At 44.3% G+C, this 24134-nt stretch overlaps 1 protein-coding gene across 3 annotated transcripts; it reads left to right on the top strand.

Annotated features, from left to right (window-relative positions):
* Positions 1–284: 284 nt before the first annotated feature.
* ADAMTS13 (ADAM metallopeptidase with thrombospondin type 1 motif 13) lies at positions 285–23811 on the top strand. Of its 3 annotated transcripts, XM_069985567.1 has the most exons (32): positions 293–483; positions 2372–2435; positions 2704–2969; positions 3053–3194; positions 5460–5608; positions 5936–6019; positions 6298–6422; positions 7431–7577; positions 7714–7848; positions 8805–8955; positions 9135–9239; positions 10739–10890; positions 10980–11043; positions 11178–11304; positions 11462–11607; positions 15836–15956; positions 16163–16243; positions 16559–16740; positions 17010–17145; positions 17248–17377; positions 17449–17628; positions 17862–18051; positions 18133–18244; positions 18612–18741; positions 18812–18991; positions 19692–19877; positions 19975–20179; positions 20369–20672; positions 20867–21013; positions 22360–22536; positions 22981–23159; positions 23293–23811. In XM_069985567.1, the coding sequence occupies exons 1-32, from the start codon at positions 406–408 to the stop codon at positions 23473–23475; spliced, it is 4758 nt and encodes a 1585-aa protein (XP_069841668.1). In that variant the 5' UTR covers positions 293–405; the 3' UTR covers positions 23476–23811. The 3 variants fall into 3 exon arrangements, with proteins under 3 accessions (XP_069841669.1, XP_069841668.1, XP_069841670.1); XM_069985568.1 differs by lacking the exon at positions 22981–23159 and having other exon boundaries at positions 285–483; positions 23293–23386; XM_069985569.1 differs by lacking the exons at positions 293–483; positions 2372–2435; positions 2704–2969; positions 3053–3194 and having other exon boundaries at positions 5464–5612.
* The last annotated feature ends 323 nt before the right edge of the window (positions 23812–24134 follow it).

Here is a 24134-nt window from a genome sequence, read left to right as displayed (position 1 = left end):
ACGGAATAGCAATTACTGAGCAGCAGGAACTGACACCACGAGAACAGCACCAGCGGAGGATCGGTAAGTACATATGTTTTTATTTGTTCCAGCACCTTTAAACATAAAAATTTTTTCCTCCTGACATCCCCTTTAAAATGGTGTTCAGAGGTGGACATATCCTTTAAAGACCAGATCAGGTTATTTGGTCAATATTCTGTACAAATAGTCTGCATACGAGTTGTCCTGTAAGCCTCCTTCCTAGGTGTTGAGTACGCCCAGCCCCCTACACACACATGTCCCTCACTCCCCCGGAATTCCCTGCCTCCTGTGCAGGGATTGATCAACAACCAAAGGTGCACGTTATATTGGTAGAAATCCGCTGTCTAAAAAGCTTCAATCAACAGATTTCTCCTCCTGGCAACTATGGTCCAGCCTCTTCTGGTCTGCCTGGTGCTGCTGGTGCCCTTCCCGGGACTCTCTGTGCCATGGAGGACATCTCAGGTACTGGTTTTATGAGATTCCGGCTGCATGCGTTGTAGTTGGGTTAGCACAGCACACTTTTGGAATATGACCCTTGCCTTCACATCATGTTGTGCTACAAACGCTGAACCGCATTACTGAGCTAAAAGACAAAATATACATATATATATTGTTGTGGATTTCTCAGCGTTGGTAAAATCTTTGAAGTGTAAAAACTGTGAATTGTAAATGAAAGTTTATTATTTATTTTTTTTTAATTCAATTTTTTTTTTTTATGATTTTAATAGGACTAAAGTAAGCCTAAATGTAAAAGACGTTGCTGGCTGTAAGGCAACTATAATGTATACTATATAATAAAAAATGATGAGCGAATAGTGAGATATTCGAATATTCGATATTCATACGAATATCCCGCGAATATTCAATCCCATTAAAGTCTATGGGAACAAGTATTCGATTAGTGAAAACCATCTATTTGACCATTGGGAGGGTAATAACGGAAGCTGGGGGATTTGAACGCTTATCGAATATTTATCGAATATTTATCGAATATATTTATGAATATCGAATATTCAAATATCTCACTATTCGATCGAATAGTATTCGCTCATCACTGATAGTAAAGTGTTTCTAGCTCCGGAGGACCCATCCAGGGCCGGATTAAGGTTGGTGGAGGCCCCGGGCAACAATCCCCCCCCCTCCCCAAAAAAAAAAATAATAAATACCGCGATCTATACAGATGGCTGATTACTGTAGGTGAATTAGCACAGACCCCTCCTTGCTCTTGGCTGTATGGGTCAGCATCCTCTTGTGCACGTGGTCACTAGAGGTTGCAGTACAGGGGAAGATGCCAGGCCCTAGAGACAGGAGCGGGGGGGGGGACTAAGTATCAAAGTGTATTCCCACATTGTGTTTGTGTTAAAGCAATGTGAGAACACAGCACTTTCTGCACGCTGTTGCCCACTGTGTTAGGGCTCTATTACATGGCCTGATATCCTGGGTAAGCAGCACCGTTCTGCTAGGGTTCGAGCTGGTGGGGGCCCCTAAGTGGCGGAGGCCCCGGGGCACGTGCCCCTGGTGCCCTCCCTTTAATCCAGCCCTGGACCCATCATATGTAATTCTTGAAGGGAACCTTCATACTGCCCAAACCTCAGGTCATCTGGAAAGTCTTTAGTGATTTCTCCCTGTCCCACCACCTTTAATACCTAGATCTGTTCCCTGCCCCTGTCACTTAAGGCTGGAGGGACGGGGAGAAGCCACCAGTGACCTAGGCAGCATAAAAATGATTAGAGGTTCCCTTTAATAATGGCTGAGAATGGTGTAACTGTATAAAAAAATTGTCATACTCACCTTACAGATTACCTGCCATTCCCATTCCAATGCTTCCCCCGACTGGTCTATGCACTGCCTGGTCCTTCTTAACATGGATGCGTTAATGCTGTGGCCAATCATTGGCTTTATCAGGTCACTGTTGTGGTTGGTGATTGGCTGCAGTAGTTACTTGTCCACGTCAAAAGAGTCCAGGAAGTGTGAAGACAGGAGGAGAGTGGTAAGGTGAGTATGACTTTTTTATTATTATTATTTCACACTCTTCTGAGTTATTTAAAAAAAATACTATAAAAGCATGAACAATGCCTCTAAATATTTCTTTTAGGGTACCTGACTCATACAGAGGCAAAGTGGACCTTGCCCACAAGGGCCACCAATTGATAATATTCACTAATGCAAAGGGACTGATATCCTCAATTTTCAGGCCTTCCTAAATGCTCATTTATATTGGGAAAAAAATCTGTATTTTTAAAATTTTATTTAAAAAATGCAAATAAAAATCTAATTGTTGACACAAATACCGTAAGTTATACCTGATGCCTTAAAATCAGTCTTCTCACATATTCTTCACTATTTGTAGATGTTTTTAAAAACATTACGCCCTGAAGATCGGATTTGGTATTTTGGCAGAGAACACGTCGCAGGTAACCTTATAAAATAAGGACTGGAGGTGTTTTTTATATTATGTTTTTATGGTCTTTGTTTTTTATTTGTGTAAGACATCTGGCTTTCAGTGTGAATTTAATAAAAGAGCGTACAGCGGACATTTTGTTACAAACACACCTGTCAGAATAATGTGGTTTCCTATGACTGTGGTGATATTTTTGGATATTATTATAAAACTTTGAAAGTTAAATTTAATATATTTAATATATTTTTTTGCATTTTTGTATTTTTTTTTATTTCCCCCAGCTCCTTCGGTTGATCTGGGTAACCTCACGTGTACCTGTACAGAAAGCCCCAAGGTGTCCTCTCCATGTGCTGCCAATATATGTATCCTACAGACACCTCAGCTGAGATACGTCTTTAGTTTTCCCGAAGGGGAAAGACTTATCACTACAGAACGGTTTCTGAATACCACCCTACACCATCTGCGCCAAAGCTCCTGTGGGTCGGCGGGGACCATGGTGCATCCAGAAGGAGTCAGATCTGTGATTACGTACTGTGAAGGCGAAATGGTGGGTTAAATCCATATACTCCATATACCCTACCACAATTCTACATTCGTACATGGAGGTCACCTGGTACTTTACTCTTTCAGCGCGGATTTGTCATCTTGAACAAGGAGCAGTTTTCCATCCAACCTGTAAAGAAGAAACACTTGCTACAGCTGAGTCGTGAGCAGGCGCCATGGAAGTCTCATATAGTCTTTCGGCTTGGGGAAGTATCTGAAGAAAACAAAGGTACAAGAATCAGGGCAGAGAGGTCACTTAAAGGGGTAGTACACCAACTTCAAATGAGTTGGTGCCAGAAAGTGACGTAGATTTTTTAATTTACTTTTATTAATTAAATTTCCAGTCTTCCAGAACTTATCAGCCGCTGTATGTCCTGCAGGAAGTGGTGTATTCTTTCCAGTCTGAAAAGCAGGAGAGGTTTTCTATGGGATTTGCTACTGCTCTGGACAGTTCCTGACATGGACAGAGATGGCAGCAGAGAGCACTGTGTCAGACTGGACTGGAGCACCCCTTTAAAAAAAAAAGACAGTGAGAGATATAGACTTACTAATTCCCCATGTGCTTCCATTGTTTCCCTTGGTTATGACCCACTAAGGAGGGGGGGGGTTAGGCATGCTCAGTTTAAAAGCAAAATCTAGGAAGTACTTGTGTAGTGTCCCACCATGGGTGTTACTAGTTTATACACCCCTCGCAAAAGCCTGTACTCTAAGTAAAGAGGTAATAAAGTAGTACCTAAGTTTTGCCACTATATGTCGCTAGTATTTATATCTTGTACCTATCTTTTGCACAGCTGTAGTACTCAAGAGGTTATTGTTGTTTGTGCACCAATGAGAGCTCTTTTCTCTTCTCCACCTATCTTTATTCTCCTTCTTTTGCACTCTCTTCTCCACCACTTACAGGAAGTATTACATACCATGTAGGAGATTGTCACATGGGGATAGGAAGTGCAGACAGACACTAGTTAGTGTTTCCCTGGTTTATGTAGAGGCAAGACGCACAAACCAGAGTCTCCTACAGAGTTTAGTCAGGAGCCTGGCTTTGCCAGGTTCCCTCTCTGAGACCAGTCCAGCATAGTCTAGTCTGGAGTGAGGTAGTGGAGACACACACACATGGGAAGCACATTGAAAGCAGCCCTTCTACTCACTGTGCAGTGCTAAACACTCACAGAGGGAACAAGTCAGAGATCATCCCAGCCCACGCTGTGAACATATCTAAAGGTGCAGGACGGTATCCTAAAACAAGAAGAACTGATCTGGATAGAGCAAAGTTGCTAGAAGCCTATGTACTCTATCTCGCAGCGCGGGTTTAACCAGAAAAACCTGACCACTCTGCTCAACTCTGGGTCTGGGGCTTGTGTCACCATAGGAGGACGAGTCACCTTACACTGTTGAGTCTATAGGTGGTATCAAGACAGAAGTCAAAACACGGGCTTAAGTATTCTGTCTACTCTCAAGCATTCTACTTCTTCTACTACTAAAGTTCCGGCAGAGCACATTACTACTTGGGTTGGGACTCTCAAGACCTACTCCTCTCTGGTTCTCTGTACTTACTCTACTTCTCAGCACGCAACCAAACCAGCACGGCTATACTGCCTTTCAAGCTCTTAGCACAGGTCCTGTTAGTCAAGTCATAAGTCTATTGTCAAGTCTCAAGTATGTTGTCTACTATTGTATTAAGTATTTCTGAAGTAAAGAAGATTTTTATGGTAACAGGACTTAGTGATTATTACTCTAACACCGACACAGTAATTGCATCTTCCTTGGGTAATTTCACCTTTCTGTGGGTGGCGGTACCAATAGTCCGGGTGGGTCACAACTCCACTTCGGACTACCATGATAAGTGCCCAAGGGACCCATCACAGGTCACCAACCTTAGGGGAAAGGGTATAGCCAGCCTCCCTAAACTAAAAGTAGGTGTGCCATCATACCTGTGTGCCCAACCGGCACTGGCATTACGACAAACTAACATCTGGCTATACTCCGACCAACCACTACAGTAGTTACATATAGTTACATAGTTACATAGTTAATACGGTTGAAAAAAGTGACGTCACACAGTACCATCTGGGAAGATGACCGGTCGAACACCATGGTGGTGCACCACACTGACACTTCTACTAAACCTGCAAGCAAAGAGGATTGTGGGAAAGTGTGTGTACTGTTACATTGCAACCACAAGCAGGGTAACAGTTCAGGAAGGAAACTTGGAAGTTATTAGATCCATGGGGGAGAAAAACACTACAGGGATGTAAGTTATTTTACAAAAAAAAAAAACAGCACATTTGTTCTCCTTCACGTATATGACATATGATTTTAAAAACTTTTCTTCATGGAACATTCCCTTTAAATCAGTAATCTCCAACCCGTGGAGCCACTAAACTGTAGCTATTCGGGCCTACTTGCAGCTGTGAAGCCATGGGTTGGGTTTTTTCCATATCTGACTGGTATGTGACTCTAAAATATTATTTCCCTTCCTTCTTTACTGCTCTTGTAGAGTCAGTAAACGCTCTTCATCTCCACCAGAGGCAGAAGAGAGCCGCTCTTGGTGTCAAACATCTGGAACTTCTAGTGGTCGTGGGTCATGACGTCTACCAGTTTCACCAGGAGGATACAGAACGATATGTTCTTACCAACCTCAATATTGTACGTATGTAAATTTGGTTAATTTCACAGCTTTTAATCCAATGGTTTTTAGTGGGGACAAGTTGGATTCACAAGAACCCAGCCTTTCAACTGCCTAGAAAGAGAGTAGATCGTAAAGTGATGACATCACCTTAAGATGGCTTCTGCTTTCATAGTGGATAGAGAAGCCTGAAGACTAGAGATGAGCGAACAGTAAGATCGGGTTCACACAAACCCAAAAACTCAGCATTTGACTCACCGTGGCTGGAAAAGATTAAGTGTTTGGGTTCCAAGAACGTTGCCGGACCTGCTCAGCTCTAGTTATAACCTTTATATGTGGTTTTATAGGGGGCAGAATTACTAAGAGACGTGTCGCTTGGTGCCACACTCCGTGTCCATCTGGTGAAGATGATCATTCTGACTGAGCAGGAGGTAAGAGGGCTTCTCTAAGATCCACATATGTTTTGATGGTCATTGCTGATCCACAGGCCATCACTCATGGGGGTGAGATGTTTCATTTTTTAGGGGCTACATGCCCATGTGTAGCTGGTGGTTCTAGTTATCTTTTGCTAACAGGATCCATCTGACCTGCTCATACCTGGTCACGTCAACAGCCACCAAGAAACAAGAGTCCTCCAACCAACTTAATTGGGTACAACTATTAGGATTTAGCGGTGTCCTTATGTTTCTGTAACCTTTTCTTTCATCAGGCTGGTATCAAGGTCGGTGCCAACCTCATGGATTCCCTGATCAGTGTCTGTGAGTGGAGCAAAACCCTCAATCCTATCAGTGACTCTGACCCACAACACGCTGATCTGGTCCTTTATATCACCCGGTATGGCTAAATGTTCTGGTTACTTTTAGAAATCCTCCATGATAGAAGATATGAGAAAGAGTCCTCGACATTGTCGCTGTCGCACCTCTGGTTCCTTTGATTGTTGTCTATCACCATGTAGACATCTTATAATGGTCTTCAGAAATCTTCACATTGATGATATGAGGAAGAGGGAGGAGGCCTAGCTCAGCTTTGTGGTTTGATCCCTGGTTCCTCTGACTATACCACCATCCCAATGCTGTCATTTAAAGTGTACCTGTAATGAACTATAAAAATTAACCCCCCCAGCAAATATATAGTTAATGCATGCATTATGTATGCTCTTCATTTTGACTTTTATTTTACTGTTCCATCAGTCCATTTAGTGGCTCATTGTGCTGCTCATGCTTGTGTATGATTGTTAGATCAGTTAGTTTACCTGCATGGCTACTGCCTAATCAGCATTCATCATCACTGAGCCCACTGACATCACTTCCTGCATTTGGTTTCTTGGTTTGCTGTTACTAAAGACAAAATGGCCTTAGTGACGGAGCCTGGACTGAAGTTTTCTAGTAAGGGAGACATCTAGTGGCCAAATGTATAGCAGTGCATTTATATAGAAAATGGACGAAAAAATAAATTAAAGTAAATTGCAAGAATGTAGTATATCACCTCCCATGCTGATTATAAAATTATTTATTGATAAAGACAGTGCCTGTTCAAAGGGGAATTCGCATCTGCACTAGTTGTGCACTAACCACAGCATCTATAGGATAGTGGATAAATATCTGTCTATTGGCACTCCCTTTAGTCTTGAGAACGGACCTCCATATCTCCCATGTGAATAGAGTGGCAGTGTATATACATTGTCCATTCATTGTATATAGAAGATAGCCAAATATAGCTGATTAGTTGATCCAGATACAGACATGACAACTGTGCTAATGTCATGGAGAGAATCCGAAACCTTATAAATATGTCATATAGAAATTCCATAACTCTTACACCTATACGATGTCTTTGATTAAGGTTTGACCTTGAGTTACCTGATGGAAACAAGCAAGTCCGGGGGGTCACCCAGTTAGGAGGGGCCTGTTCCTCCTCCTGGAGTTGCGTCATCACTGAAGACACTGGCTTTGACTTGGGGATCACCATAGCCCACGAAATCGGACACAGGTGACAAATGTTTATCACGTGACATGGGCAGAGTGATGTAGATTAATGGAGGGATAGATATGGGCATATGTAGGTAGTAGTAGTCCGAATTTTTTGGCTTGTCTTGTTCTTGATAGTTTTATCTTCTCTCTTGCAGTTTTGGAATAAATCACGATGGGACGGGAAACAGCTGCAGCAGGAGCGGGAAAATCATGGCTGCTGAGGGAAGCCACAACAGTGTCCACCTGGCATGGTCCGATTGTAGTAGAGAGCAGTTTCTTCACTTTCTTAGGTACTTACAACATGACTATAAATAAGAGTGCCCCCTTTTGGCTTGACGCCTAATGTCACGTATGGGTTTACTTACAGAGGAACTCCATTGGAAAAAAAAATGTTGGTGTCAGAAAGTTATACAAGTTTGTAAACTATGGGAGGCATTTATTAAGTCCGGCGTTTTTTACGCCGGACTTAAAAATGCCCCCGCAGCTCCGGCGGTACGGGGATTTATGTAGAGGCGGACTGCCTGTACATAAATCCTGTGCGCGCCGGTGCGCACCGCCGAAAACCTACGCCAGCTGAGGACTGGAGTAGGTTTTCGGCGTAGAATTGGGCGGAACGGATGATAAATCGCGCGGACTCTGAGTCCGCGCCCTCCGTTCCGCCCACTTCCCGCCTACTTTCCGCCCCCTTTCCGCCCCCTGGCGTACTCGGCGGAAAGTGCCGATTTGCGATTATTTTATTCGCAAATCGGCCATTTGCGTATAAAATAATACGCAAATCGGCACTTTCCGCCAAAAATCATCCGTCCGCCGGATGATACATGTGGCCCTATGTCTATAAAAAAATCTCTTGTCTTCCAGAACTTATCAGCTGCTGTATGTCCTGCAGGAAGTGGTGTATTCTTTCCAGTCTGACACAGTTCTCTCTGCTGCCACCGCTGTCCATGTCAGGAACTGTCCAGAGCAGCAGCAAATTCTCATAGAAAACCTCTCCTGCTCTGGAGAGTTCCTGACATGGACAGAGGTGGCAGCGGAGAGCAGTGTGTCAGACTGGAAAGAATACACCACTTCCTGCAGGACATACAGCAGCTGATGAGTACTGGAAGACTTGAGATTTTTTACTAAAAGCAATTTACAAATTTGTATAACTTTCTGACGCCAGTTGATTTAAATTTTTTGGGTGTATCCCTTTAACTTCTTGTACATAACATAATTTAACTCCTACATCTGTAATATATTGCCTTTGCAGCAGCGACAAAGCCAACTGCATTGATGACCTCCCAGCACTGGAAAGCAATATCCCTGGCTCGAAGCCCGGTCTGTATTACGGAGCGGATGAGCAATGTAAAATCGCATTCGGGAGCTCGGCCCTGGCTTGCACGTTTTCGCATAATGATGTGGTAGGGGGAGATTTTTTTCACTTTTTTTAACCAATTGTTTTTATTGCTCAGATTCATCCAAAATCGAAGAATTTAACATTGCAACATTGATTAAAAATATTGGGTTTTTTTGGTTATTTTTTTGTCAGCCACCCTTCCCCCCCTATTCAGTGCAACTATATAAGTTCCTTCTTTTGTAGGACACGTGCAGCGTCCTCTCCTGTCACATCAGTCAACAAGACCGGTCCAGCTGCAACCGTCTCCTTGTCCCATTACTTGACGGCACAGAGTGTGGCGAGAACAAGGTAACATTTGCAGTCTTCACTTATTAAGTAGGTTGTCAAGGCATGCTGGGAGTTGTAGTTTTACCACAGCCACAGCTTAGTATTAGGGCCCTATTCCACCGGACGATTATCGTTCAGATTATTGTTAAATCGTTCGAATCTAAACGATAATCGTTCTGTTGAAATGCAGTTAACGATTAAAGACCGAACAAGAAATCGTTGATCGCTTTATATCGTTGCTCGTTCGCAAAACGTTCGCAAATCATTTGCATTAAATAAGACATCGTTCGGTCGTTCGCAATAGATACGAACGCAATAGCGAAGAAATAGCGAAGATGAAACGATCGCAATTCCGATCATAAGTAACGATTATCGCTCCATGGAGATGAGTGAACGTTTTCAAGTCTTTCACAATAGCGGTCATTTGAGATCGTTAATCATTAACGATTATGCAAACGATAATCGTCCGGTGGAATAGGGCGCTAAGTTTCTGCATTCCTATCTTGGAAAGATTGTTTCCTGGCCCTCTCTGGCCTGAGTAATGCTGCGTTTACACGGAACGATAATTCGGCCGATCGTACGACTAATGATGTCGGAGTAACGATTTTTTTTTTTCATAACGATCAGCGTTTAGACGGTACGATATATCGTACAGAAAAATCGTTTTGCGATCGTTTTAAGATCGCCCGCCCGCAGCCCGGCCCCCCACTCATCTGCAGCCCGGCCCCACGGTCATCCGCAGCCCCCTGCGCCGGCTCGATCGTCACCCCCGCCGCTCCGATCGCCACCCCCCGCCGCTGCCACCGCTCCGATCGCCCCCGCCGCGAGCATACTTTACCTGCTCGGCGTAGCGGCTGTTCGAAATTCCCGGCTCCCCTCTTCAGCCAATCAATGCACTGAAGAGGGGAGCCGGGAATTTCGAACACCCGCTACGCTGAGCAGGTAAGGTATGCTCGCGGCGGGGGGCGATCGAGCCAGCGCAGGGGGCTGCGGATGAGCGGGGGGCCGGGCTGCGGATGAGCGGGGGGCCGGACTGCGGGCGGGGGGCCGGGCTGCAGGTGGCCGGACTTTCGCAACGACTGTTTACACGGAACGATCTGCGAATTTTTTGCGAACGACGATTTTACAACATGTTGTAAGATCAAAATGAACGATTTCTCGTTCGTCGTTTGATCGATCGCTGCGTTTACACGGAACGATTATCGTTCGAATTCGATCGTTATCGTGCGAATTTGCACGATAATCGTTCTGTGTAAATGCAGCATGAGTCTGGAAGCTAAAACATAATGTAGGAGTTAAACAATTTGCACAACTTCCATTAAAGTCAATGGGAGTTACGGAAATTGCTGCTGGTTTTGACTTTCCACCCACTTCCTCTGGCCACAAACAGGACAAAGGGGGCCAGGAAGCCATCTTTAATAGATGGAAATACCCCTTTAGGTTACAGTATCTATGATTTACGAGTAGGTATATAGACAATGAACTGTTCTTGGATCCAGCAGTTCCCTTATATTTCTTAGTGGTGTCATAAGGGTCGCTGTACTTCCCTTGAGGAACTGAATCCAGTATCGGTAGTCCATGGAGTGTGGTCTAGCTGGAGCGGTTTCACCTCCTGTTCCCGCAGTTGTGGAGGGGGCGTCATTGTCAGGAAACGTCAGTGCAATAACCCCAGGTAATACACTGGCTTATGGGGGTCTCCATCTTGGATGACCTATGTTTATTAGTCATTTTCTGACATGCGGAATTCTGTCGTTTCCCCAGACCTGCGTTTGGTGGTCGTGACTGTGAAGGGCTGAGCCTCCACGCTGAGATGTGTAATACACAGGTAGGGGGTGCGGGAACTGGATTTTCCCCATTGCGCCATATACTGTATCAAAGAGGCTTCCGGCCTGTGTCACTTCATAACAACAGGAGACCATCAGGATGGAGACCATGAAATGATTATATTTATTTTTTTAGGCCTGCAACACAACACAACTAGAGTTTATGACCCAGCAATGTTCGGCCACCGATGACAAGCCTCTTTACCTTTCTCAAGGCCAGGCCTCGTACTATCGCTGGACGTCAGTGGCTGGGTTTGCTCATGGTAAGGAAAATACATAATACCTCATCCCTTACTGTATGGGTGTCTTGTTCCATAACCCCAGTGCAGTGTATCCACACATTCTAGGGGGCAGTGTTTGGGGGTCAGACCAGTTTCCAATGGGGTGGTACTAACGTACTTTGTATGGTCTGTTTCTCAGGAGATACATTGTGCCAGCACATGTGCCGTGCTAAGGGGCAGAACTTCATGGTGAAACGAGGAGACACTTTTATAGATGGTACCCGGTGTGAGACGGGTGAAGAGAAAGATGCAACCTTCCAGCTGTGCGTATCTGGAAGATGTAAGGTGAGGACCAGACCATACACTGAACTTCCATGGCAGGCAGTGTAGGTCCATTCCAGGCCGGAATGAACTCTCATAGGCCATATACAACATCTATCAGCCAATTGGGTGCAATTTTAATGGTTCTATAACACTAAACCTGTGATAGGTTGTCTCATCTATGATTAAAAGGGGTACTTCAGCACAGATTTTTTTTTTCAAATCCACTGCTGCTGTATGTCCTGCAGAAAGAGGTATTTTCTTACCAGTCTGGCACAGTGCTCTCTACTGCCACCTCTGTCCACGTCAGGAACTGTCCAGAGCAGTAACAAATCCTTATAGAAAACCTATAATGCTCTCCAGACTGGAAAGAATACACCATTTTATGCAGGACATACAGCAGCTAATAAGTACGGGAAGACTGGAGAGTTTTAAATACAAGTAAATTACAAAACTTTTTGACACCAGTTGATTTGAAAGAAAAAGAGTTTCGCTGGCATACCTATTTAAATATAGACAGTATCAGTACAGCCCTTGCTTATGTCTTATGCCGGCTTAGCCTATGCGGTGTTGTAGCACCTCTGTGGGTGTAGGGTCACTTGTGCACTTGGAGTGCACTAGCCTGGAGTGGCGTTGGAACCCACCCCTGGCACTTCCCTCAAAGTTTGGGTAACCAAAGTGTGGTGTCCCACCATGGGTGTTACTAGTTTGAACACCCCTTGCAAAAGCCTTGTACAATAAGAAACAATGTGGTAATGAAGGTGTATGTTTTAGTTTTGCCACAAAAGGTCACTGTCTGCATGTTTGTAACTGTTGCACAGCTGTAGTGAACTAAGGGTTATTGTTATTGGACAAGTCAGAGATCACCCCAACCTTTGCCGTGAACAACTTAAACACAGTGCAGGACAGTATCCTAGACAGAGGAACTGATCCAGATACAGCAAAGCTGCTAAGAGACTACGTACTCTTTCTCGCAACGCAGGTGACACCAGGAAACGCTCGGACACGTAGGTTAACTAGGGTAACTAGGACTGGGGCTTGTGACACCCTGATAGGAGGGGTAACTCAACACTGCAGGGCAACAGGTGGTTATAGCGACAAAGGTCGAAACACAGGCACAAATATTCTTATTCTTCTCAGGTATTCTACTTCTTCTAAAGTTCCGTCAGAGCGCAGCACTACATTAGGTTAGAACTCTCACAACCTACTCCTCTCCACTCTAAACTTTATCTACTCAGCACGCAACCAAGCCAGCACTGCTATTCTACTTTCTACCTCAACAGTTCTCGGTGCAGATCTAGGAAAGTTAAGTCTGTATTATATTATTCACTCGTATCATGGAAGATCTACCAGTAAAGAACAAGTTTATTTATTTTACCGGGACTCAGTGGTTATTGCACCAGCACCTACACACAGGCTACACGTCCTTGGGTCATCTCCCTTTTCTGTGGGTGGCAATACTGACAGTCTGGGTGGATCATAACTCCACTCCGGACCACTGTGAAAAGCGCCCATGGGACCCATCGCAACCCCGCAGGTCACCTAACATTGGGGACAATTATAGCCAGCCACAAAAAAACTAAAAGCAGGTGTGCCTCCATACCTGTGTGCTGAGTTAGAACTGGCGTCACGACAACCTACCACCTGGCTGAGCTACTGCATATTCCACCGACCAACCACCACAGTAGTGAAATCACACAGTACCACCTGGCAAGTGACCGGTCGCAGCTTCTGCAGAGCAGCCAACATGATAGACCAGAGTCTAATGGCTCTGCCAGGATAACTTCTGTTTACCGAGAATCTTCAGTGCAATAAAAGGCAATAATAACACTTTTGGAATGCAGGTGCAGGCAAGAGGAAGTTGTATAGACTTGGTAGGCAGAAGCAGAGTGGACTAGAGGAGCGTCTTGAGGGCCCTGTCCAATGTACTCTGCTGGGATAGTGTAGTAGAGAAGAGAAGAAGATATTCGTACTCACGTTTAGATAACTGTGATCTGAGCGCCTTATGCCCTATAGTGTCGAGTGACCCATCATGCTAGGATAGTAGGAGGTCCCAGGTCCCTGTGCTGGGTGGAGTAGATTTCCCAGGGTTTCCCAGAATAGCCATGCGTTACAGCGACTTCAGCTTTGTCCTACTGGGGTCAGTACCTAGCTCAGGTATGCTGCCCTGTGTCATGCAGAGTAACCCTGGCGTGAACAAGGTTCTCCTCAGATGACATCCTTTCTCCTGAGGGGTCTAGCACTGCATGCTAGCTGAAGTTACAGAAGAAATCTGTTTCTTGGTCCCTGACAAGGGTCCTGGCCTGAGCCAGGCCCTGGCTTCAATGCAGAAGGAACTGCTCTCTGTGTTGCTCTCTCTAGTTATTAAACCCCACCTCCCACCAGGTTGTAGCTCCTTTTGTGGTGTCCCACAGTTAAGTACTCTCGGCACCTGTCGCAAAGTTATCTCCTCAGTTCAGTGGTGATGAAGGTAGCATTCTATAGTTTCACCACTAGGTGTGTTACTTTTGAACCTTGTTATGCATTGCACAGCTGAAGTAAGCAAAGGGCTACTGTTGTTATTGTATCATTTGGTCTGTGCTGACCTATAGGGGATACTCTTCTTTCTCTGCCTATCCCTGCTCTCTCTCCACACACACACACACACACACACACACACACACACAGCCCCTGGGGAAGTAGCTAGTTAGCCCCATGTGGACAGGAAGTCAGTTCAGTTCAGTGTGTGTTCAGTCTAGTTCAGACAGTGTGTTGGTTAGGTTGTAAGACACGTGTATAAAGCAACCAGAGACACTCAGTTTCTCCAGTCTATCGACTATTCCTATTATGCAGTGCTAGACACTACAAGAGGGAGAAAAGTCGGGGATAAACCCAGCCCACACTGAGAACCACTCTACAAAGTGCAGGGCAGTATCCTGATACACAGTGGAACTAGTCTGGATAGAGCAAAGATACCAGAAGGTCTACATATTCTATTTTGCAGTGCAGGGGACACCAGGACACCTTCGGACACTTAGCTTCACCCAGGTAACCAAGACTGGGGCTTGTATCAGCCTATTAGGACAGGAAGCTCGACACTGTAGGAGAGAAGGTGGTCAGACACTGATCTATACACAGGTACAAGTTAACTTCTCACTCTCAAGTCTCAAGTATTTCTCTAAAGTTTCGGCAGAGCACAATACTACTTTGGGTTGAGACTCCCTTGACAAACTCCTCTCCTCTACGCTGATCCACTCTACTCTAAACTTTCCAAGAACCGCTACGACTACCTCTACTGTATTCAGCACTTTCAAGTATTTCTGCAGCACAGACCCAGTTGAGCACTATTACTTGTACAAAGATTATTCATTTGCTGCCAAAGTGTTCTGTATTACTCAGAGACTGCACAGTAAAGCTGTTCTATTTTTATCACTGGGACTCAGTCTTCCTTATGTCAGCACCAGCACCTATACACACCTGCTACACACCTTGCTCATTTTCCCCTTTTTGTGGGTGGCGGTACCGATAGTCTGGGTGCATCAATTGCTACTCAGGACTACCGTGACAGGAGCCCAAGGGACCCACCACAGTCCGGCAGGTCACCAGCCATTTTGGGAAAGTACAGCTAGCCACAACACTTAAAGCAGGTACTAACATCACACCTGTGTGCTGGACTAGCACTGGCGTCACAACACTTATATCTCTGACTGAGCTGTACAACAGAACCGACCAACCATCACAGAAGTGGCGTCACCTGTAACACCTTAGTATGTGACCTGTCAAACACCACACTTTTTATAGGGTTCTCTTAGCTAGTGTAGGATTGGTGGGGCTGTGTGTCTATGAGAGAGAGTAGGCAGAAAGAAGAGGGATAACAGACCTGCACCTGTGATAGGATAAGAACAAACATAATACAGTTAACCCATTGCTTCCTTCAGCTGTACATAATATCAGACATACAGTAAATACAGCAGCGACATCTAGTGGGGAAAAACACATACAACCCTTCTCCTACATCCCACTATGAGTACCTGTGTGAGTTACTTTGCCCAGGTGCATAAAGAACTTAGTGGCACACCTGTGCTGGGACACTACACTTACATTCTGAGCCTTATGCAGAGATCCCTTTGCCCATTATGACCTATAGAAGGGGAATAAGTGCCTTGGTTATGAATGAACTTGTAAGTTGTGGATGATGTAATGATACTATAGGAGGAGGTGGGAAGTTATTCTTATAAAATCACCCTGTATGTAATGCAGGTGTCTTGCTCAGGTCTTTGGCTGTGATGGAGTCATGGATTCCGGCATGGTGTTGGACCAGTGCAGGGTATGTGGTGGAGACAACAGCACCTGCAGTAGAGTCAGCGGGACCTTCACCGAAGGAACAGCCGGTGGTGAGTGACAGGAAACTTACAATACATTGCATCTTTATCCTTGTATGGCTGCTTATGCTTATGACTCCAAGTACTTTTTTTATTATATTGCTTAGTTGATATGGAATATATACATGAATAATCTGACATCTTCATTGTGAGAGCACAAAACCATGTGCATACAATAAGCTTTGAAGTGTTATAGTTTTCAATGTGTTGTGTTACAGTGTATGTCACCTTTTTAACAATTCCTGTGGGTTCCATGATGATACAAGTGACCAATCGAAAGCCTCTTTTCACTCATCTAGGTAAGCAAAAGTTCTTCAATGGAGCCATCAGTAAGAATAAGGACATCTAGAGGGTTATAGCAATGCTTGGGATGGTCTGTAGTTGTCAGTGTCAACTGTTCCAAGGGCGAAAAAAAATCCTATCTAGAAGGTTTACATATATATAACGTAAGGCATTTAACATAAACACTATTGAAAACAAAACAGTCCACCAAGTAGTCTGTATTCTGCCTCTTAAGGTGGACTCATGAAGTGTTTTTATTTGAGATCCCACCATGCCATGAGTAAGGGACCTGTAATATACCTTGCATCAATATTTTCTCTGCTTGTGTACAGCTGTTAAGGAAAACACAGAGTATATTGTAGCCGGGAAGAAAAGTATCTCCTTAAATATCACCCATCCTTCAGTCTTGGAAGAAGAACTGATGAAGTATAGACTGTTTCTTACGCCTGAGAAGCTTCCTCATCAGGAAACGATCAGTATTGATGGTCCAACCACGTCTGAGATAGAGATACAGGTAAGATCTGACATATCCTGTTATAAAATAGTCATCTTTTACAGTGTACTTTAAGGTTGTACAAATAAATAGGTCAACATATAACCAGTACCCGGGTTTGGAAGTAGCTTCAGGTAATGGACATCTGCACAGTTCCATATCAGTGATCTAGAACAATCCCACTTCTGGCACCAATTGCTTCACAATGGTTTCCAAAATCTTAGTATCTTCTGTAATGCACCATCATACTAACTATAATAATAGGTATCATCTCTGCTTATTTTTTATAGGTTTACAGAAAATATGGGGCAGAATATGGTGAGAGGACGAATCCAGACATCTCATACAGCTACTATGTTCCTAAGGAAGACCATTATTATGCATGGACGTCGGTGCATGGACCATGCTCAGCTACTTGTGGTGGAGGTATGAATAATTTAGCCATTTTATTACAATCATCATTGAGTTTTCTTTAGATCAGAGAAATGATGAATACATTAATGTATGGGGGATATTCCTTTTCTCCAGGTGTTCGGACGCTGTTCTATGAATGCTTCGACCATATGCTCCAGGAGATGGTTGAATCCAACTTGTGCAGTTATTCTAATTTTATCAAACCCTCTAAGGAACCCTGTGGAGATGATCCTTGCCCTCCAGAGTACGTAGTTTCCCTCTCTACTAGTTACACAAATCACACTATGGTCAAGTTAACTTTTTCTTCACCTCCAGGTGGGATGTGAAGGTGACTTCTCCCTGTACAGTCTCCTGTGGAGGTGGCTTCATGTTGAGGACAGTGCACTGTGTCCAGAAGCAAGATGATATGGAGACAATTGTACCTGATCGGGACTGTGCCCACTCACCTAGACCTGAAGCCTTCTCTAGCTGTCACCCTGAGGCCTGTCCTGCAAGGTAGAGCCCTGAAGTTATACAGTATAGAGAACTGAAGCTGTGGATCATAGTGTCATCTACAATAAGAATAAGTTGATAGAAACTGGCCTATTGGTTTCTGATAAATCCATAGATGTTTTGATAATGAACAGAGATGTCACTGGTTTGCAGAAGGGTGGAGACCAAGGAGCGATAACTAAATGTAGTCACAATTCCTCTCTTCCTTCGAGATGTCAAACCTTTTCCGTTCACAGGTGGGAGGTGTCGGAGCCTGGTCCTTGCTCAGCAGTTTGTGGATCTGGCCTGGCAGAGCGGAGAGTTTCTTGCGTGCAGTCGCAGTCCGGATTAGAAGCCATAGTTGACGACTCCCATTGCGTAGGGCAGGAGAAGCCAACAACCCTAGTGCAGTGTATAGTGAGCGTATGCCCTGTCGGCTGGGATACAGTGAGTATCGTCTCCATCTGAAACTTAGGAAAGAAAAATCTACATGTGAACTACATTTTGGTTGTTTTCTTGCCGTAACAGATTATGCCATCAGTCAGTAAAGATATCCATGTGATGAACTCCTCCTTTAATAGATCAGATGTTTATGTGTGGAGTCCGGTCCAGGGCAAATGCTCTGTTACCTGTGGTACAGGTAAGTAGTATATGCTAAATTGTGTGATATTAGCCCATGCACCTTCTCCAGACCTTGAGGATCAATTTACCCTCTGCCCATTGGAAGTGACCAGCGAATAAGCTCAGCTTTAACCTAACTACCAGGAAATAATATAACTAAGACCTATGGGGGGGCTAGCAAAGTCTTCAGGACTAGCCTGAGTTTTTTTTGGACTAATGCACTAATGCTGGTCAACCATGTTCCAGCTACTTTAGGTTCAACTACATCCAGATAGAAAAGACTAAGCACCATCTAAGCTACGGACAAAGACTTTTCAAGTTTTACTTTTTGGATAGTGTTCTCTTTTATTGTATTGTATTGTATTAATATATTATCACCCTTTTAGGTATTTTGGTGCTACACTATATTTGTGTTGACTTTCATGCCAAAGAGGAGACTTTTGAGAAGAACTGTAACCAAACATTGAAGCCGAAAACCCAACAGAAGCCATGTCAGCCCCAGAGCTGCCCCCCAGAGTAATAACATCCTATGTGTTATCTCCTGCTTCTAACTAGGCTAGAATTCTAAGTGTTTTTTTCTGCATAGATGGGAAGTGAAAGAGTTGTCTCCATGTCCCGTGACTTGTGGAGGAGGAATAATACCTCTGTCTGTGGCCTGTGTGAGGAAGGACAACAACATCGCCCATCGGTTACCTCACTCCAAGTGCAGCAGAATCCAACGTCCAAATTCCACCAAAGAGTGCGCCACAGAGCCCTGTCCTGTCCGGTAGGAACTCTCGGGATACACAATATCTACAGTGATTCAGATATATTCCCTTTACAGCCAGGGAAGGAGGTCCATAACAAAGAATACAATGAGCGACCCCTATGGTGCTGACTTACCACCTGATTCTCCACATCTTAGTTGGTCTGTGTAGAGGAGATTCTGACACAGATTCTCGCCATCTCCCATAAGGGATAAAGTCCACCTTAAGGCCCCCATACTCATTATAGAACAGTAATCCAAACCCACTTAATAACCAGCTTAATATCTAAGGTGTATGAAGGTCTCCAGAATTCACAAAAAAGCTTGTTGAATTTCATTGCTAAATTATTTTGTTGTCACTGGAGATTAATCTCTCCAAAAGGTGTCTGGTGTGGCTTCTTAAAGGCTTCTAGGTAATGTTTCTCCTTAAGGAGAGAACCATAGAGATGCATGAAGACTTCATGCTCCACTAGGGATTCTGGGAAAAAGCATGTACAAAGCAGCTCTCTGGCACTGCCTCAGATAATGAGTTGGGTAACTTCCACTTCTGGGGAGTTTGTGGCTTTGCCTATTAGTCCTCAGTCATGTTCTAAGGCTTCTTAACAGAGTTAACTTGAAGCATTTGAATAACATGAAGAAACATTAACTTGAAGGAAAAGCTACCCACAAAAGGTCTTCCATTGTCATAGCTTCTAACATGTTGTGCTATCTTTTTTCTTAGGTGGCGCTATAAAGAGGGATCCTGTAGTGTAAGCTGTGGAGGGGGTATCTTACAGAGAGTTCTGTACTGCACTAGAGATCCCCAGGAGGGAGAAACTGAAGAAGTAATAGTTGCAGATAGTGAATGTCAACACTTGCTTCATCCTCAGGAGAAGGAACCCTGCAACCAGCAACCGTGCCCCCCGAGGTTTGCATCTTGACAGCTTTCCCACTATTACCAGGCATAAAGAAATGTCTGCCGGACACAGATTAGCAGTAAACATTGTCTTCTCATCGACTACCAGGTGGCGAGTGGTAGAAGCCAGTCCATGCTCTGCAGCTTGTGGGTATGGAATATCCAAACAGAAGGTGTTGTGTATGGAGACGGCGGCCGGAGCTGAGAAGGAAGTAGATGGAGCATCTTGTGCTTCTCATGAGAGACCTCCATCTGTAATCCCTTGTTTTATAGCCAGCTGCTTCTACACATGGGATGTGGGAGCCTGGACTCAGGTACGAAGCTTCAATAAAGCTATCCCCACTTACACAGGACCTTGGTATGATTTGGGGTTATTGGTGGTGGGAAGGAATACTAATGATAAATCTCAAGGCTTAAATTAGTAAAATTGTCAATTTGGGTTCAGGAATGGGAAATGGATAAAACGAATAAACGCTATGTGACTGATGTATTGTGATCTTTAGTGCTCAGCTACATGCGGCAATGGCATTCAAAGACGTCAAGAGTCGTGTATCAACTCCAAGACCCATCAGCATGTGAGCCCCACGTTCTGCCTGAACGCCCCAAAACCCATAACCCTGAGAGGATGTTCAGGGAATCCCTGCCAGTATGACACCCAGACGTCACAACCAGAGCCGGCACGTGGCACTCCACTGGTGACGCCACTAACATCTGCCCCCCCTAACCACAGACCTCATTTTAAAGCTCTACCAGTGAACGAAAGACTGGGAGATTTTGCGAAGGATATGGATCAGGAAAGCCAAAACGGTATTTGTGGTCTGAGCTCTGTTACATCTGGTCTTGATTATCTCGATTAAAATTTTTGGAGATTTTCTTGTCTGACATATTGGATGTTATAATCATGATCATTCAGATTGTAGTGATTCATTGATTGTAGTGAAGTTAGATTCCTATGTGGAGCTTACACCATTCTTCCTCACCACTATCATTGTCTCATGTAGTTGTATGCGGACGTCTCTTCACCAACTCATCCGGAGTAATAAACACCACTGGTCTTCTGGAAAAAGACTGTGAATTCTCCATTGGACGACCACTCGGAGAGGTGGTTGTGGTCAAAGTTCTCTCAAGTTCTCTCAACTGCACGGCTGGTAGGTTTATTCAAGGGTCCTCAATAGTGATGAGCGAATAGTGAGATATTCGATATTTGTACGAATATCCGGAGAATATTCAAATATTCTATCAAATATTCGATCCCATTAAAGTCTATGGGAACAAGTATTCGATTAGTGAAAAACATTTATTTGACCATTTGGAGGGTAAAACCGGAAGCTGGGGGATTTGAACGCTTATCGAATATTTATCGAATATTTGCGGGATATTCGTACAAATATCGAATATTCGAATATCTCACTATTCGATCTAATATCTATTCAATCGAACAGTATTCGCTCATCACTAGTCCTCAACAATCTTTGCATCAAATGGGCCTACTTGGGACTGGGATGACCAAGCTGGCTAGAGACAGACGTATCCAATTTTCAGTCCTTACAAAGACTTGCTGTGGTATCCAGATCTTTTCTTAGGAAGGAGACTAAGGGCCCTATTCCACCGGATGATTATCGTTCAGATTATCGTTAAATCGTTCAAATCTAAACGATAATCGTTCGGTTGAAATGCAGTTAACGATTAATGACCGAACGAGAAATCGTTGATCGCTTTATAAAGCCCCTATTCCACGGGTCTTTAAGAGGAGCAAACGAGCGCTCTCAGCGCTTGTTTGCTCCTCGTTCCCCGCTCGCTGCCGCCGCTATTCAACGCGGCTGCAGCGAGCGGGTGAGTGCGGGAGAGGGTAGCGGGGAGCTGCGGGGGGGCTGCCCGGGTGATTGCTGATCGTCCGGGCAGCCCATATGATATAACAGCGTCTGCTGCCGACGCTCCTATTCAACGGAGCGATGGCAGCAGATCGCTGCTATATCAGTCGCTTGTTTTCAACATGTTGAAAAACAAGCGACTGCAACGATCAGCCGACATAAACGATGTCGGCTGATCGTTGCACTCTATTCCACGGGACGATTATCGTCCGTAGCGGCCGATATCGGCCAAATACGAACGATAATCGTTCCGTGGAATAGGGCCTTAAGACCTGGACCTATTTTTATTGTTGCTCGTTCGCAAAACATTCGCAAATCGTTCGCATTGAATAAGACATTGTTCGGTCGTTCGCAATACATACGAACGCAATAGCGAATAAATATCGAAAAAACGATCGCAATTACGATCATAAGTAACGACTATCGTTCCATGGAAATGAGTGAACGTTTTCAGGTCTTTCGCAATAGCGGTCGTTTGAGATCGTTAATCGTTAACGATTATGCAAACTATAATCGTCTGGTGGAATAGGGCCCTTAGCCTTTCTACTTCCATCTCTGCATTTATTTCTTGAATAAATTATTTATCACTTAAGAATAATTATTTTCACCTTTATTGATCATAGGGGAACTGGTGCTGTTTTATGGCCGAGCCATGTGGAGAAAGTCATGTACTCGTCTCTCTTCGGTCACTGTGGTTGCACGATCCAACACCCTGACGGTGAGACAGCGCCAGGTTCATCCTGGTAATGGTATTGCACTGGCGTACTGGAGCCGAGCCGCCACAGAAATATACTACCAAGGTATGTGTCCGAGCTTTTATCCATAAAGGAAACCCTCAAACCCATTTGTCTTTTTTCAGATACATGGGTACATTGCGGGAAAAGGGGTAAAGTGGTAAAGTCATTCCTTAATCTTAATCAATTGAAATCAATGGTAGCTTTAAAGAACGCCATGTCACAGCGCTGCACACAGACATGGGTTTTGCCCGTGTTCACATGGTGTTACAGTGGTCCGGGTGACACTGTAACTTCTGGGTCCCAGTGCCATTTTTTCTTAACAGGGCTCCACATACCAGGAGCCATTTATAATACTGATGACTTCTTAGTGTGGCACAAACGCCATTGATTGTCGTCAGACACCAGAGCCAAGTATGGCTGCTATATCTGCAGCCCCTATAGTTACCTCCCTATATTATAAAGAGCTCACTATAAAACATCTCCCGGGAGTTTTTGTGCTTCTTTCAGACTGTGATGTCCAACTTTTCGGGATGCAAGGAGAAATAAAGAATCCTGTACAACCAAAGTCGGGGTCCCCTGCGTGTCGTGTATTCATTGATGTTCCCCCTACCTTTACCATAGCCATCCATGCCTTATATATGGATCTGAACTCAGGACACAACCAGACCCACTCAGATTATATCCTGGTGAGTCGGCACTAGTAAATTTAGTGGGGAATTGCAGATAGGTGTCCATGACAATAGCGGACTTGAGAAGTTGCTGGCGTCAATCCTATGACTTCTGTAATGAATATCAGATTTGTGCTGTTACTTCTTCCAGATCCGTGACATGAAGAATCTGAAGTCCTCCGCCTTCCATGGGAATAATTTATTTTACTGGGAGTCTCTAGGAAGCCAAGCGGAAATAGAATTCAATGGAGACTTCTCACAAGACAGAGTCAGCTTCCGGGCTAAGTATTGGGCAAAAGAGCGAGGCCGGAAAGCCCAGATGGGCAGCACTTAGCTGATGACGTCATTCGGCGCTTGAGAACGATCACATTCATCTTGTATCTTCCATTAACTTGGCCACAGACCACAGCAGAAAGTCACGTTTGTTGTGCCAGGTTCTATAAGACATCATCATATATGACTTTTATATCATTTTACATTGTTTGTAAGAGTGGAACTACTGAGAAGAGTCCTCTAAATAGGAAAAAAAGGATTTCATGTGGGGTGTTTTTTATTATTATACCAAAAATTTATATGACCGTCCGATAATCCAGAAAAATCCCGGCATTCACCAGGACACATTAAAGTTGGATTGAAATAGTTTTACTGAATTGATAAAAAATGGATCTGACCAGGCGGTTTTATTATTGCATTGAATTATTTTCCATCTCCTGAAGTGCTGAAGGCTGTAATGCCTCCTCGCTCCCCTTCCATATCTATTTCTGCTTGATTGACAGTCAGTTGGAAATCGGAGTCCTAGGCAGGGACAGGGATGGGAGGGGGAGCGAAGAGATGTTACAGGCCTCAGCACTTCAGGAGTTTGTGAACACCTCTTTGACACTTGGCATTATAGAATAAAAGCATTTTTTTATGTTCTGGAAGCACAGACAGATATGAGAGGTACCATGTGTCTCCTTGACCTAACAGCTATCTAACAGTGTCAGCAGTTTAGAA

The sequence above is a fragment of the Dendropsophus ebraccatus genome, chromosome 10 (assembly GCF_027789765.1).
Source record: "Dendropsophus ebraccatus isolate aDenEbr1 chromosome 10, aDenEbr1.pat, whole genome shotgun sequence".
NCBI lineage: Eukaryota > Metazoa > Chordata > Amphibia > Anura > Hylidae > Dendropsophus > Dendropsophus ebraccatus.
This window is presented reverse-complemented; position numbering and strand designations above follow the sequence as displayed.